Source organism: Polistes dominula, unplaced genomic scaffold, assembly GCF_049000335.1.
Source record: "Polistes dominula isolate Pdom_NZ unplaced genomic scaffold, Pdom_raw_medaka contig_78, whole genome shotgun sequence".
NCBI lineage: Eukaryota > Metazoa > Arthropoda > Insecta > Hymenoptera > Vespidae > Polistes > Polistes dominula.
In genome coordinates, this window is record NW_028301042.1 from 3,850,826 (window position 1) to 3,868,018 (window position 17,193).

At 33.8% G+C, this 17,193-nt stretch overlaps 2 protein-coding genes across 3 annotated transcripts in view; both read left to right on the forward strand.

Annotated features, from left to right (window-relative positions):
• Window positions 1-17,193, forward strand: part of LOC107071373 (uncharacterized) — a 146,038-nt gene that overhangs the window by 96,184 nt on the left and 32,661 nt on the right. The window lies entirely within an intron of this gene.
• LOC149031765 (uncharacterized) lies at window positions 1,382-4,946 on the forward strand. Its single transcript, XM_089174905.1, has 5 exons — window positions 1,382-1,419; window positions 1,886-2,044; window positions 2,706-2,988; window positions 3,835-4,157; window positions 4,234-4,946. Exons 1-5 carry the CDS (start codon window positions 1,382-1,384, stop codon window positions 4,505-4,507), a joined length of 1,077 nt encoding a protein of 358 aa, XP_089031031.1. The 3' UTR covers window positions 4,508-4,946.

The following is a 17,193-nucleotide window of genomic DNA, read 5'->3' on the forward strand; positions in this document are numbered from 1 at the left end:
AGATATTTTTTATAATTAATTATCGATCAACGTACTTTAACATGTATACACGCGCGTGCACACGCATTCTTACTCATACATACATCAGACCAAACACACACACTTCGATCAGATGAAAAATTAACCTTTATAACATTTCGAAGTTTACATTAAACTGTGAATCAACTTGGATTATATCACAGTTTATGTTTTCCTTTACCCCTTGTTACTCTCATTCTAACCCTAGTTGTATGATTCGTCTATTTTCGTATAGTCTTCTACAATTTTATTGTCATCGTTGTCCTCGCCTAATATAAGACGTGATAAATTATTCTAATAACTTCCTTCTTGTATCATTTATAATGATTATAATGCACGTTATTAAAACACAATAATATATTTCTATATTATTTATTTTACATAAACGCCGTTATATAGAATTAAATATTAGATGTCTCGAGATAAAGAAAGTACTTCTTGTTGTCATAAATCGAGAAAAAAGGAAGTCAAATAAATGAAAATAAATAAAAAAATAAGAGAAAAAGAAAAATATCATTTGTACTGATCACACATGGTAGGCGTTTTTTTACACACCTTCAAAAAACCAAGCTTCGAGAGAATGAGACCAATGCATAATATCCCAAGTAGGATCATTTATTAAATAGTATTATTAAAATATTATTTTTCTATACTTCTACTGTAAGTAATATTATTTTTATTGGAAATTTAATGGGAATTATAGTGTTTTTTTTTCTTTTTAAATGTGTCATTTATCTTCTATTAAAAAATGTCTATGGAATTTTTCTTACAAAAACATATAAAAAAAATTTTTATAGATATATTTTAAATTTTATGAATCAAATACCTTGTTTGAAGAAATAAAAAAAAATGTTATAATAATTTATTTGCTTTTGAAATATATTCTCTTTTCCTTTTTCTTTCCTATTATTTTCTATTATTATTGTTGTGAAGATTTCTGAGTTAGAAAGTCTTTCGGACCGTCATTAACTGCAAAAGGAAGACTAACATTGTTAACTTCATTGTTCTTTTACAAAGAACCTTTTCCAAAGAACCTTCTCCTATTTCGACCTTTCCTATTTTCTATGGTAAAGAAAAAAATAAAGAAAAACCAGGTGACTTCAAGGTTAAGAATTAGAAATTTTACGTTTCAGCTTTTCCCCCACTATTTGAATAGATTTTTTAATGAATTGTTCCCCCCTCTCCTAAACCTGAAAACCTATAAAGACGGCTCTACCCGAGGAATTTTTAGATCAGTTCTGTTTTACTGGAAGTCCTTGCTGGCATCCACACGCGTCTCTCGAAAAACGAATCGTTACAGTGTACTATTCATTATTTATTATTTATAGTATTGACGAATTGTTAATAGTGAAAGTTTGAGAAAATGGCCGATAATGGGACACCTGAATTATTTATTTGCCCGTAAGATGTGAACTTATATATTACCTCTAATTGATAATTTTATCAAATTATTATAAACTATCTTAACATTTTTAAAATAATTGTCCTATTTAGGAAATACTATTTGTATGTAATATGTAAAAAGTTAAAGTAAATATAAATATATACATATATATAAGCAATTTATTTAACTATTTACAACCGTGTAATTAAAATCAGTTAAATTTTACTAATATATGAATGCTAAGATATCAGTTCATTTTTATCATGAAATGTCCGCTTACTTATGCTAATAAATATGCTTAGTTTTATTTATTTGAAAAAAATCTATATTTTTAGACTTTAATTAAATACTTAATACAACTGGCAAAATAAATTATAGTGTATCAAAGTAAAGAATTTTAATGACTTTAATATATCATACTTATATAGAATTAATCTTAACATGTATATTTATATTCATTTCTTGTATCTATGTTTCATTTAGGCTTTTTGAAAAAGGCTGCTGCCAAGCAGGAAATAATTGCCGATTTCGTCATGACTTCGAACCCCCTAATGACGACGCTTGTATACCAAGATATTTACGAGGAAAGTTAAAGCTACGACGTCCTAACATTACTGCAACTTCAATGAAGTTAACAAATACGTATGTAACACATATACTGTTTTATGTAACAACTATATTTAAAAAGTAATCCCCGATTTGATCTTTCAGATAATAAAGCACAGATCTTAATATCTTATTGATAATAATTGAAAACATTTAACACGCTAAGCAATAAAGCTATTTTGTTTATTTTTTTGTTCAGATCATAATAATCCGTTATGCAGGAATTAAAATATAAAATACAATAATATAAAAAATACAAAATAACATTCCGGTATACACAGGAATATCAGTCATTGGTGACTTACGCAACTTGAACATAAAGTCTGCTGTCAATCTTTAATGACTGACGTAACGTTTAATCTGTAAACACTTTGCCGACCGCTTGCTTCTCGCTTCGACTTAACGCTGTCAACTTTAGATTTTAGTATGTTAATTTTAAAGGTATAGACTATTGAAATATACAAACAGAGAAATCATTTTTTTCCAAATTTTACACTAGTGGTGGCCCTTAAGAACGGCTGGTTAGAAGCGAAGTAATCTAAATTACTGCTGCCGGTTATAAGTGAAAAACTTTTACGGAACGTACGGACGACAAAGTGTTAATATATCTTTCAATATATTTAGAAAACACATTTTCTTCAAATAGTTTCTTTTCATTAGAAAAAAATAATAATACCAGAATTATTTATGTTTGCAGCACGAGAAGTATTCATGTGGATGAAAAATTGGTTAAAGCTCCTGAATTTATGTTATCAACTACCTCATCAGTTGCTGGTTCTTCTACATCCAACAACGAAATGTTTAATACTTCAGAAACATCAATTGATAAATCCAAACCTCTTTCATATGCTCAAATGGAAAGTCCATCAGATCCACCAGCTTCTGATATTTTGGTGTCTATTCCTTGCCGACCTTTTAACAGATGTCCATATTTCACATCTACAGGGCTATGTAAAACCAACGGCCCATATTTATATGTTGTAAGTATATATATTTATAAGTTATAAGTTATTTACTCTTTTATTAGTATTTGTTAATTTCTTGAAATTTAATAGAAGTTGAGATAATATACTATTTGATATCAGATTTTATAAATATACCTATTAACATATTGAATAAATTACTGAGCTCGCGGGTGTTGTCTAAGCACTTAAAGATCAGAACATACAGTGCGATCATCCTACCGGTAGTCCTTTATGATAGCGAAATGTGGTCACTTACGTTACGGAACGAGAAGAAATTTAGGGTTATCGAAAATAGAATTCTTCGTAAAATTTTCGGTGCAAAACGCAACAAGGAAAACGGGTTTGAATGGAGAAAACTTAATAACGTAGAAATACACCGATTGTAAAACAAATCGGGCATCATTAACGTCGTAAAATTTCGCTAATTCGCGATGGGCAAGTCACGTTGGGCGCATGTAGAAGGGGCAAATTGCGCAAAACATACTGATCAGTATACCGAACGGGAAAAGATCAGAGGCAAATAGTAAACTGAGACATAGATGAATGAACAATATTAGTAGGGAAATTGAAGAAATATGCTAGGACTATCGCGAATATAGGAGTCGTGCTCAGTAACGGGTATCTACACTGGCGTGATTTAATATTTTCTGCCATGAACTTTTTAATTCTTAACTTTTAATTCTTAACTACTATTAATATTATTAAATAATAATAATAGTAATAAAAATAATAATAATAAGAAGAATAATAATCTATTATCATATTAGAGTATACTTGGTAATAACAAACTAGCATTTAAAGTAATATCTATCTGAATTGTAACAAAATATTTTAACATGATATATATTTTTTTTTCTATAGGCATGTATTAAAAAACATGAAGTTGACAAGGAGGTATTATTTATTTATCAACGTAGCAAAGAAATGTCTTGCGGTATCTGTTATGAAAAAATAATGGAAAAGTCAGCAAGCGATCGAAAGTTTGGTATTTTGCCAAACTGTAATCATTGTTATTGTTTAAACTGCATTACAAAATGGAAATTACATAAAAACTTTGAAAAGAAAATAAGAAAAGCTTGTCCAGAATGCCGTGTCATCTCCGAAATGGTATATCCTAGTATGTATTGGGTTGATGCAAAAGAAGAAAAAGAAAAATTGATAATGAATTATAAAAATGCATTAAGGTAAAAGAAATAAAAAAATACATTTTATATTATTCTTTTCTCTTTCTAAATATATAATAAAATTTGTTTCTTATAGTATTACGGATTGTAAATACTTCAATAAAGGTCTTGGAAAATGTCCACTGGGTAATAAATGCATGATGCTACACGCTTTACCAGATGGTACTAAAATAGACATTGGTCCACCTAGTAATTCGGATCATGATTCGAAGACCACTTCAGATCAAAAGGATGAGGACAGAAAGATTACCTACTATCCATCGTTAAGGATGACCGGGACGACCGGAACGACCGGGAGGACCGCAAGGGCTGCAAGGACTGCTAGGTCTGCAAGGACCGGTAGACTATAGTTATAATAAATGTACATTAAATGACATGTATTTATTGTTATATTTAAATAATTATTGAATTTATATTAATTTTCCATTAAAATAGAAATATTTTCAAATAGAAGAAATATGAAACGTTCCCTCAAAAAAAATACACAATACTTGCGATTATATTTAAAATTAAAATAATATAACTTACTGTAAAAAAATATAGAAAAACAATAAACCAACCTACGCGATTAAAAGACAAATGCACAGTATTAAGAGTAATATAATTGTAGGGTTTGATTATTATAATATTATTATCATATATAACAAAATGCACGGGTATGATCTTGGGATGGGCTAGCTGACAAAAACTATCACTATCCAAATTGTATCAATTAAGATAGAATGCTGAATCCTATAGCCATAGATAGTCACTATAGTCGTAGAATGTTCATCTACCTAAAGATACCCTCTATTGTAAACTAATTAAATATAATATATCCTTTTCTGAAATTCAGATAGATGTTGGTTTTTCTGTGAATTTGAGATATCTTTATCATGGGTCAGCACACATAAGTATTTTTTGTGATCCATAGTTTCGGTGTAGAGTTCATGATTCGGAAAAGAATACTATCCAAGATAAAAGATATTAGATTTGTAAATGAAAGATTAGGATTGCTCGTATTGCAAGGTTGATGGTACAAGATTGCGATTATTATTGTACACGCGCCGACGGAAGCTAAAGAGGACGAAATTAAAGACGGGTTCTACGAGGAACTCGAGCGCGTCGTGGATCAATTGCCGAGATATTATATGCAGCAGATAGTCGTTAAGGATTTTAACGCAAAAATCAATAAAGAAAATATATTTAAAACAACATTCGGGCCAAATTGTCTTCATGAGGAAAGTAATTGTAACGGAGAAGGTAACAATAATTGAAAAAGTCGTATAAATATATAAATCTCCGAAATGCGTACGATTCGGTAAAACGAGAAAAAATACTCGAATTCCTAATACGACGAGGATACCAAGAAAATTGGTCAATCTGGTTCAAACTTGCCTAAAGGAAACTAGGGGTAACCAGTGAGGATAGGTAACCAAACGTCGGAAGATTTTAGTATCTATAGCAGGTTAAGACATGAGGACGCATTGTAACCTCTTGTGATCAATTTAGTACTGGAAATCGCTGTCAAAGAACTACAGAAAAGTAAAGAAGGTCTACAGTTGAACGCGACAACACAATTGTTGACATACGCGGACGATATTACTTTGTTAGGGGACAAAGAAGAGTCATTAATTAATAACGCGAAAATATTAATACTAAAAAATATAATACTAAAGATCTGGGACTGCAAATAAGCGTGGAAAAAATCAAATATTTGATAACCGATAGAGTTTAGAATATGCCTAGTACTGGGACTTTGGTCATCCGGGATAAAATTTTTAATCAGATCAGTAACTTTAGGTATTTAGGATCGATCATAAAGCAGACGAACAAAATTAACGAAGAACTTAAGAAAAGAATCAATTTAGTCAAATCATGTATTTATTCGGTTACCAAATTACTCAGCTCGCAGATACTGTATAGGCGATTAAAAATCAGGATATACAGGGCAATCATCCTGCTAGTAGTCCTTTATGGTAGCAAAACGTGGTCGCTTACGTTACGGGACAAAAAGAAATTTAGGGTTTTCGAAAACAAAATTCTTCGTAAAATCTTCGGTGCAAAATGCGATGAGGAAACGGGCGAATAGAGAAAACTCCATAACGTAGTAGTACATCGATTGTACAACAAACCGGACATTATTAACGTCGTAAATTCACGCCGAGTAAGATGGGCTGGTCACTTGGCGCGCATGGGGGAGGATCTAACGGCGCACAAATTATTGGTCAGTATACCGAACTGGAAAAGATTAATGGGTAGACCCAAACCTAGACGGGAGGATAATATTAGAAGGAACTTAAAAGAAATAGGATACGAAGACTACGAATGGAAGGATCGCGTTCAGGGACAGAAATAGTGGCGGCATTTGATATTTGCGGCAATGAACTTTCGAGTTCCTAATGCTAATTAATAATAATAATAATAATAATAATAATAATAATAATAATAATAATAATAATAATATAAGGAATAACTTGATATTCGGTGGCTTGAAGTAATTGATGCGTGTGCGTGTGTTATTGAGATGTCGAGGATGGATGTCGCAGTCGCCCACCTCGAGAAACGATATCGTCGTAACTTTCAGCGGACCGCTATTGCAATCGAATTCTTCTACGATGCTTATGATTGCGAGAACCGGGATGAATTAAAGAGCCCCTTTTAAATCTACAATATCGTAGTTATCAAATTTTTATGATCGAGGAAGAATATGTTATTATATGTATATATTGTGTTGAATTCTACGCAGTATTCTTTATTCTGCGTTTAATTACCATTTCTACAAAATGCAATCGATACTTTTATGTATATAAATAATATCCGTGATCCGGTGTGGGACACATAGTGTTTTTGTTCTATCGATGGGCGGTCCTTCTTAATCTTTGTTTTCTTTATCCCTACCAAGGAGCAGCTGCATCTTAAGTGCTTGGCGAAGAAATATTTTTCTTTTGGTTTATTCGTTATTCGTTATTCCTTTTTCTATTCCTGATAGAGTAAAGACGTGCTTCCACCTTATCATATAAAAAAAGAGAAAATTGTGTTATAAGAAAGAGTATTTTTAATATCCCCTATAACTCAATATATTGTTTATGTATATTTAGAAAATTTGTATACTTGCATGTGACGCAATCCTATTCGAAATGTGGAATATGGTCCGTCTTTATTTCCAGGTTTAGCCAGTAATTAAACAAGTTAATTATATCAAAAGTGTATCATTTATTCAAACATTTGGGTAACCTTATAAACTAATTTGTTCTCATGATACGTTTCTTCTATCAGGATAATACGAGGGATGGTCTGCTGTCCGAATCTGTTTTTGTCTGTGGTTCTGGCTCGATTACTGCTTAAACGAAAGACACATTGATTCACTTACGGGAAGAATCTTATAGTATACCTCCTGTATCGTCCATGCCTATTATTTGTTTGAATTGTGTAATATTTTTAATAACAAAATTTTTCTGTGTATAAGGGTGTATAACTTCTTCGATCTGATCCATTGATTTAAGAAGTATCGTTTATTTTTTTATAAAAAATTAACTTTATTTAATGTTATATAAAGACAAAAACAGTTATCATTTTAAGAATAGCCTAAGAATCACCCACCCCCCGTGGACGTCCATTGTATTTGCAGTTGGACAGAGAGGGGGATGCATCAACTCTAATTTTGTCTAGAATGGATATGGCGTCAGGCAATGGAAGGGGCAGTCGTAGTCGTCGGTCGGCCCCGCTCTGCCCCTTCCAACCGTCAATGTTCCTACGGTCGGAGTTATTGGTGCTTGGCTTGTGTTGTGGGTGTCTTGTATCTTACCCGTAGGCAGCTCCAGTGAGTGACGTCGCTACCGTTTTGGGAGAGAGGTCGAGCCTCTCGGGGTCATTCTATCCTTGCTGGTTTGTGATCGTTCTGGGTCCATCTTATGTTTTCTAATTTATATTTATACGATTTTAATTCAGACAAGAGAAATGACGACTCCCGCAATGCATTGACTATTAGATTTTGATTTTATTCTTTATATGATTTTAATCGTTTTACGTGAACCTTTCCTGTTTTTCTCTTTTTGATTTCTATTATAGCGTTATTGTTTTCTAATAATTCTAGTAGTTTAACGGGACCTTTAAACTAGAACTAATAGACTTTACTTCTAATTTTTGTTTCTTCCAAGTTATGCCGTGCGAGCTTCTGCATTCTATCTATCTCTTCGAAAAGTAAATATTACAAATTACAAATTAAGCATTAAGCGTAAGTAAAGTCCACGTCTTCCTGTATAGGAGGAGGAGAACATGGCAAGCGGGTAAGTTGGGCGAATAATAATTCGAACGGTGTGTGTTTAATACCCTCGTGTACACTGAGTTATTTATGTTATATTAAATTACATTTGAGTTTTGTTTTAGTATATTTTTCTTTGAGATGTAGACTTTACCCTTCGAGATTGTGTTTCCGACAGAATTACGACGAAAAACAATTTTTTTAAACAAAGGGAAACCTCTCCTACAAGGGGTTACTAATTGTAAGAGTGGAGAGGAGAGAGAGATGTGTTAATTTTTTTATAATAAAATAATGCGTTTAACTATAACATATAAAAATCTGATTAAAATTTATAATTTTATAATATTATAATTTAAATTTTTACTATCTATCAATATTCAACAAAAAGAAAAAGATAAAAAATAGCATAATTTGGAACAACAATCAATAAAATATCGAATTATCGGAAAATTATAATGATAATTTTACATAATTTAGTTTAATTTTCAATTATGTAGTAACTATTGGTAAATAAAAAAATATTTTAATTATATTTATTTGTCTGATACAGCTCTTAGTCTCTTATCTTAGATCCAGAAAATAAATACAAGAGATTAATTATATTGTATCATACGTATATATACATATGTGTAGGGGAGTTTTAAGTATCGAAGAGTAAACATGGATATATAGGTAGGTGACGAAAGACTAAAGGGAAAAGGACTCGATGGTCGAAATAAAGAAAGACGATGCGTGGTCTGTTTTCTGTAAGTTGCGTAAGTTGTGTGTGTGTAAGTCTGTATGAGCCTAAAAAGTTCTCACGCGATATCGGTGATTTGTTTATTAGACCGAGCTGGACGTTTAGAAAATTCGAGAATGATGAGAAAGATGGTTCATCCCCCCAGGGATGCAGGGTGGGGGCGGGGACATATAAGGAAAGGACTGTTTTAAGAGTGATTAGCGAGTGAATAGCGAGTGAATAGTGAATGAATAGCGAGTGAGTAACGAGTTGCGGTAGGATTGCGGATATTCGCGGGTTTCGTGCGTCTTTGTGAGGTCAGAGTGAGTGTGAGAGATTGTGAATCGTTATCATATTGTAATTGTAATAAACAGTAACTTTTGGAAATAAAGAATATCTTTTATATCTCAAATGGTGTCGGCAACACGGAGAGATTAGATATCCTTAGCCAGATACAAAACCATTGATTTCCCTACATATGTATAAAATAAAATTTATAAAATCAACTAGAACTAAAATGGTATTGGCCACGACTTTCACCAAGGCTATTATGTATTGCACAAACTTCTTCAACATGGAGTCCTCTGGCGGTTATGATATGCTATGATAAAGAATGAAGGGTATAACAAAAATGAATTAACACGAGGTTGAGACAATACACAGAATTTCGTTTTATTAGCTCGTCAGGGAAAAGCCTTGCGGTATAAAAACCCTGGATGTTATTAAATTATAATAGCGGTGATCAACTATGGTGCAGTACGTAGTTGAATTTTTGTTCGCGTTTGAAGAATGCAATCAAAGGATCTCACCCAATTAATGTCTTATTAGTTCTTTCGCTCAGAGTGTATAGTCGTTAACGTTCCGAGAAAGAAGAAACCGATTTCTCTTCGGTAAGCTTCCAATCGGGCGAACCTGACAAAGATTTTTGTGTGGGGGGGGGATGCGCACGTACCCTACTCCCTAGTTTGATGTTTCCAGAAGAAGTATAATGCCTTAATGTTTTGGCGCGGATTTCAAATAGCGCAACGAAAATCTCAAGTCGTCTTCGACCGTACATATTCAATAGAAAGATTTGTATTGTAATAGAGGAGGACCTAGGGAGATATATTCTTCGTAAATTCAAAAGCTTGTCAAATTTCTTGAATATCTTTATTCTAAGCACACCTCCGCAAAAATATTAAGAGTTTATAATAAAAGTATCAATTTCTTGTTACTCATATTAATTGTAAGCTTTATTGTAATTTTTATTTTCATTAAATATTTTATGTTTATTATATATGTAAAGAATAGCGTATATAAGAGACGTTATGTCTTCTCACTCCGTCACCCCTACTCTTTACCCCTACTCCTCCTATGGGCCGCACAGTCCCTTAGTACAGGGTGCTGTTGCGCCCTGCCGTTATTCTGTATTCTGTATTCGGCCTAGCTCGAGGCTTATTCAACAGTTCTTTCTTTACACCGTTTTTATAATAAATCTTACTTTTAATATTAACTCTGCGTTGTCTTATTTATCAGCTATACCTTAACAATATATATATATATATATTTGTTTTTATTTCATTTTTCATTTCGCTATTGTACAAATAATTTAGCGTAGAATTATGAAATTCTACAATCTTAACACTTCTGACAATCACAATATATATTCGTTGCATCAATAACGCATGTTTCGTTCATTCAATATTGGAAATATTTATTAGTTAATATGTATTAGATATTTTTTTAAAGACATTTCAAATTTATCTTTAATTTTTCTATGAAACCGTATGCAGTTAATTCAAAAAGTAGTATCCGTACATCACTCAATTTTAAACATAGTTATATGGAAATGTTTTTTAATAAATAGTTTTTTATAAACAAGATATATAGAGATATATCTTTAAATCTGTAGAAGAAGTAGGATGTAACAAATAATAATCCACTTTTAAAATTTATGAATTTAATAAGAAAATAAAGAAAAAATCAGCGGATGAATATTTATTGTATGCAATAAATATCATTAGAAAAAAACGTATTTAACGCAATTTGATAGTAAAAAATTAAAATAAACAATTAATTAATATTTCATCGGATGTTCTTTTTATTTTATAATTAGTGGTATTTATTCGAGCATTGAATTAACTAAATGGGATGTTATGCGTAGCAGTAAGGCGCGTTAGTCGTACAGTTCTTATTTCGTTCTATTCACAAAAGAGTTTGTATATAAACCATAATGTAAGCATATAATGTGATTGCTTTTTAGTTATCATTGATCTTATCAGTATGTTTGTAACCGTATCGTTATCAGTAGAGTACAAAATTTTGTAAGATTGAAAATAATGTTTGAGAAAAGAGATGAAAACTTGTTGAAACAACGATATAAGATAGAAGTATCATATTTACAGATCACACGTGTTAAAAGTGAAATTTTCCTAAAACCAAACTTCATGAGAATGGGTCGAATGAAAAGTATCAGGAGTAAGATAATCGTTGGATTTATTTATTATAATACTGATACCATATATAACGAAGGGCACCGGTAAAATATCTGGATGGAAAAGCTGAAAAAACTACACTTTTCGAAATTCAAGAAATAAAAATTGAATGATGAATGCCATAGTCATAGATAGACACCAAAATCATATATATGTTTTATGAAGTCAGTGGTTGACTTCAGCTGTCCCCAAACCAGTCCAGGACTTTTGTACACATTACTTCGGGCTGGCCGGCATATCTGATCATCCTCTTAGTTTGTTGGAGGACGAGTGGGTGACCGCCATCAGTAATGTCCTAATTTTTGTCTGGGTTCTCTTGTATTTGCCATGAGGCGGGTAAGGGCAGTCGTCTTAGTAGCCGCCCTCTGTGCAGCGGCCTTGATATGCGGCCAGAAGGACAACATCGTTTCTAGGGTTACCCCTAAGTATTTAGCAGTACCTCCCGGCAGCAATCAGGTCGTACCCACCGTCATGGGAGCAGTAGTGTCTATCCGTCTTCTCATTAGGTAGAGTAATTCTGTCTTGTGTACGGCTAACTCCAGACCATGTCCGTGCATCCATTCACAGACCCGTCTTAACGCCCGGTGCAGCCGCGTCTGCGCCAGGTTAGCGTCCTTTGCAACTATGACTATAGCTATATCGTCTGCATACCCTAAAAGGGAGACCCCAGGCGGCACCGAAAGGCCGAGTACCTCGTCGTTGAGTCTAGTTCCAGATGTCGGGGTCCAAGATTGAGCCCTGCGCTTCGCCTGCTGTCAGATTTCTCGTCTTAACCCCCGTCTCCGCCATGTACGTAATGTGGCGGTAACGTAGGTAGTCCTTTAAGACTCGGAGAAGGTAGCGCGGCAGCAGGAAGACGATTAAGAACGCCTGCACGATGTCCACCAACCTCGCCGGGTTGAAGGCGTTTCGTACGTCTAGTGTTGCCAGGAGCACTCAGTAGTGCACGCCAGTGCCTGTCTTTGTGGAATTTAGTCTGTGCTCTGTCAAACGCAGACACGACCCTTTGGATCGCGCCCATCGTTGATCGTCTTTTTCTGAAACCGTATTGTCTGTCGTTAAGTCCCCCGGCCGCCTGTACAGCCTGCTGGATCCGGGTTCTGAGTAGTGCTTCGAAGAGCTTGCCGAGAGAGTTCAGCAAGCTCAGTTGTCTATAGGAAGACGGCACCTCGGGATCGGATCACAAGGGCTGTCTTCTACTCTCTGCAAAACACTCTCGTCTTCAAGCATGTGTTGTACAGGCTGAGAAGAATCCCTGGGCGTAGCCTTGAAACTATCCCAAGGACTTCCGCCGGGATGCCGTCCGGTCCCGGAGCTTTTACCCCCGCGAGCTGAGTCACCGCCACTGTAAACTCAGCCCGAGAGAATTCCGGAATTTCGTCTTCGTCGACATCGTCCCCCGTCCACACTTATTCAGGGTCTTTTCGTCTCTGATGGCAGGTGGTCTGAACCGTCCCAGGTTGCGGGTCACGATCTTATAAAGCGTTTCCCAAGGGCCTGAATCCACCTCGTCGATAAGTTTAGTCCAGTTCTCCCGTTTTCTCACTTTGATCGCACGCCTTAGTTTCCGGCACGCAATCCGGTATTCCTCGGAGAGGGCCAGCGCCTCCGTTTGGTCACGTGAGTGCTGGGCCCTCCGTCGGAGTCCTAGGCATACGCTACGGAGGGGTGCTATCTCGTCCGTCCACCAGTACGCTGGTTCTCTGTCTTGTCTCATATGTCTTCTGGGCATAGACGCGTCGCAGAGCCACCTCAGGAGTCCCACCGTCTCCTGAAACAACCTATCCGACGTCTCCCTACCCCCGATGTCGCAGGGGATCAGCATTACAGGGTCAGGTTCCGTCTCCAGTTTATCTGTCAGTCTGTCTATGTCGAGTCTCTTAACGTTCCACCCCATGGGGGGTTGAAGTGCTCCCGTCCTTCTTTGTGGTCTTCCTCTGATTTCTAAGGTTATAAATTGGTGGTCGCTGGCAGTATAATCTTCTAGCACTCTCCAATTTATAACCCTCGCTAAGATTTTGTCAGGCGCAAATGTCACGTCCGGGATGGATGCACCGTAGCCTGGTCTCCTGTACGTTTTTACTCTTCTCACATTAGCTACCGCCAAGTCCAGTATTGCTGTCATGTCGAGTAACAGTCGTCCGCGTTTGTTTGTCTTTGGCATCCCTTACCCAACAGCCCTAGCGTTGACGTCCCCTGCGAGTACTACATCCCCACCGAGGCATCGAATCGCGTTCTCGAGAGCCGCCTTTTTTCGGTCGAGTTCCGCCGAGCTACAGTTTGGGGATAGGTTCACACTTACGTAAGTTGTGCCCCCCCATCCTAGTCCAGACGAAGTTCTCCCCCGCTCCGTGCCCCGTCACACTGGACGTAGCTCCTCCACGAACCCAGATAGCCGCGGTGCGCGAGGGGTTAATGATCCATGTAGGAGGGTCCCGATCAAAATGCCATCTGTGGAAGTAAGGTGTGGGCCAGGCTACTCCTATTTAGGTTGGCTTTGAGAACCTGGGCCATAATTATTTCCTTTATTACCCTGTGTTGTCCGTGCCTCCGCTAGAGCTCTCCTGAAAGAGGCGCAGACGGCAGAGCCCGGCGAGTGCGACGTCCTCCTGGTTTCCTCTGATAAACAGAAGAAACAGGAAAGGGCGCCCGCGTAGGCCCTAGCCTCGTGTCCCTTTTCCCACATTTCCGGAATGCATCACTTCAGTCGGGTCCCTTGCATCCCGCACGAAAATGCCCATATCCGAGGCACCTATAGCACCTGGGTACCATCACCCGAACCCTAACCCAGCAGCTTATAAATCCTACCTTTATACGTCCGGCTTGTAGGAGACGGGTGGCGTCCAACCTGGCTATCTCGCAGACAGCCAGTCTCTGCCCTAGGCTATGAGGGCCCAGAACAGAGATCTTTCTGTCGGCGTTCTCGCCAAGCTGGGCGTCAAGCGAGACGCCCATTACCTCCTGTTTTTCGGCCAGGATATCAAGATCTAGGATCTCTAGTGTTTCCTTGGGGGTCATATCTTTTACCTCGCCGTGATTACGGAGTATCTCCCGGAGACGGTCATTAAAACCCGGTTTTGCATCCCCGCTGGTACGTACAAGGAAGGCTTTCTTCTTTGTATGCGTAGACCCCCTAATGTAATCGTCCTTGTCAAGGGCATCAGATAAACGTAATGTCCGGACAACATCCGCGAACGATTTATCCTCTTTGAGGACGGTCAAAATAGCCCCCCTTCGTTTTGTGCCCGACCTGCTCAACTTTAAACCCCCCCCCCCTTTGGCTCCGGTCAGTGACACAGAGCGGTTTCCCCACTTTAAACATGCGTTCTCGCATGATCACAACCCGTTGGGAGGAGTCCCAAGGAGCAAAGACAACACTACTAGCGCAGAGGTAAGACACCAAAATCATAGGCTGCTTGTCGACGAAAGATATTACGTCCTTTAGCCTAGGTAAATAAAATATATCCTTTTTAGGACTCTTTTTAAAAAATATATCTTTATATTAATATCGTTTTTGAAAAAAAGAAAAAGTTAGAAAAAAATAAAAAACAATAAAGGTTTTTAAAAAGAATTACAAAAACAAGGTAAAAATAAAAAAGGGGTAAAAAAAAAGAAGTAAAACAGATAAAAAAAATATATAAAAAACAAACGTTTTTAAAACATATTACAAAAAAAAGTTATATTAAAAAAACCAAAGAAAAAAAAAATATTCTAAGAAAAAAAGTGTGTACAAAAAAAAGTAAAAAAGTAATTCAAAAAAAATGTATTTAAAACAAATTACAAAAATAATTATAACTAAAGAAAAAGAAAAAAAAAAAATTAAAAAAAAAAATTTGATTAGAAATAAAAATTAAAAAATTAAAAAAGCAGTAATCAAAATAAATGAAATTTAAAATAATATTTTTATAAATAGAGGAAAAAAAAGAAAAAAAAAGATAATTGCAGAAAAAAAATCTGTACAAAAACATGAAGTAAAAAAGTAAGTGAAAAAAAATGTAAAAAAAAACAAATGATTTTAAAAAAATTATAAAATAAAGTTAGATTAAAAAACAAAGAAAAAAAAGACATTTGCAGAAAAAAATCTCTATAAAAAAAAAAGTAAAAAAGATTTTTAAAAAATTAAAAAAAAAAACGTTTTTAAGACAAATCACAAAAAATGTTAAAAAAAAAATATTAGGAAAAACAAACGTTCTTAAAACAAAATACAAAAAAAAGTTATATTTATAACACTAAAGAAAAAAATATTTAAAAAAAAGGTCTGTACAAAAAAAAGAAGTAATAAAGTAAATAAAAAAAAAAGAACGGTTTCAAAAAAAAATTACAAAAAAAAGTTTAATTAAAAAAACAAAGAAAAAAAGATATTTGCAAAAAAAAAATCTGTATAAAAAAAAGATGTAAAAAAAATAAAAAAATATAAAAAAACCAAAGTTTTGAAAACAAATTGCAAAAAGAAAGTTAAAATAGATACTAGTAAAAATAATGTGTTCAAAAAGCAAAAATGAAAAAAAGTAATAAAGAAAAAAAAGTAGACAAAAAAAATTAAAAATAAAATTAGTTTAAATATAAAAAATAAATAGGAAAAAAAGATATTTGCAAAAAAAAACTGTACAAAAAAAAAGAAGTAACAAAGAAAATAAAAAAAAAAATAAAAAAAACAAACAACAAAAACGGCAAGAAAAAAAAAGGAAAAAAAAGAAAATGTTATTTCTATAAAATTAACTCTCAGAAAAAAAGCATATTCATCATTGACATTATGGTCACGTTAAGTTTAAATGCTTTTACTTTCATCATCGGAAAAAATAGAGAATGTTTAATTAAAAAAAACTAAGAAATAAAGTTATTTGCAGAAAAAAAATCTGTACAAAGAAAAGAAATAGAAAAGATAAAAAAAAAAATAAAAAAAAACAAACATTTTTAATACAAATAACAAAAAATGTTTAATAAAAAATATTAGACAAATCAAACGTTTTAAAAACATATTAGAAAAAAAGTAATTAGAAAAAAAATCTATTTACAACAAATTACAAAAATAATTATAATTAAAGAAAAAAAAGAAAAGAAAAAAATTAAAAAAAAAAAATTTGATTAGAAATAAAAATTAAAAAAATAAAAAAGCAGTAATCAAAATAAATGAAATTTAAAATAGTATTTTTATAAATAGAGGGAAAAAAAGAAAAAAAAAGATAATTGCAGAAAAAAAATCTGTACAAAGAAAAGAAGTAGATAGGATAACAAAAAAATAAAAAAAAACAAACATTTAAAAACAAATCACAAAAAATGGTGAAAAAAAAATATTAGACGAATCAAATGTTTCTAAAAAAAATTACAAAAAAAAGTTATATTTTTAAAACTAAAGAAAAAAATATTAAAAAAAAAGATCTGTACGAAAAAAAAGTAATAAAGTAAATAAAAAAAAGAAAGTTTTCAAAAAAAATTACAAAAAGAAGTTTAATTAAAAAAACAAAGAAAAAAAGTTATTTGCAGGAAAAAAAATCTGTACAAAAAAAGAAGTAAAAAATATAAAAAAAATATAAAAAAAACTAACATTTTAAAAACAAATCACAAAAAATGGTGAAAAAAAAATATTAGGAAAAACAAACG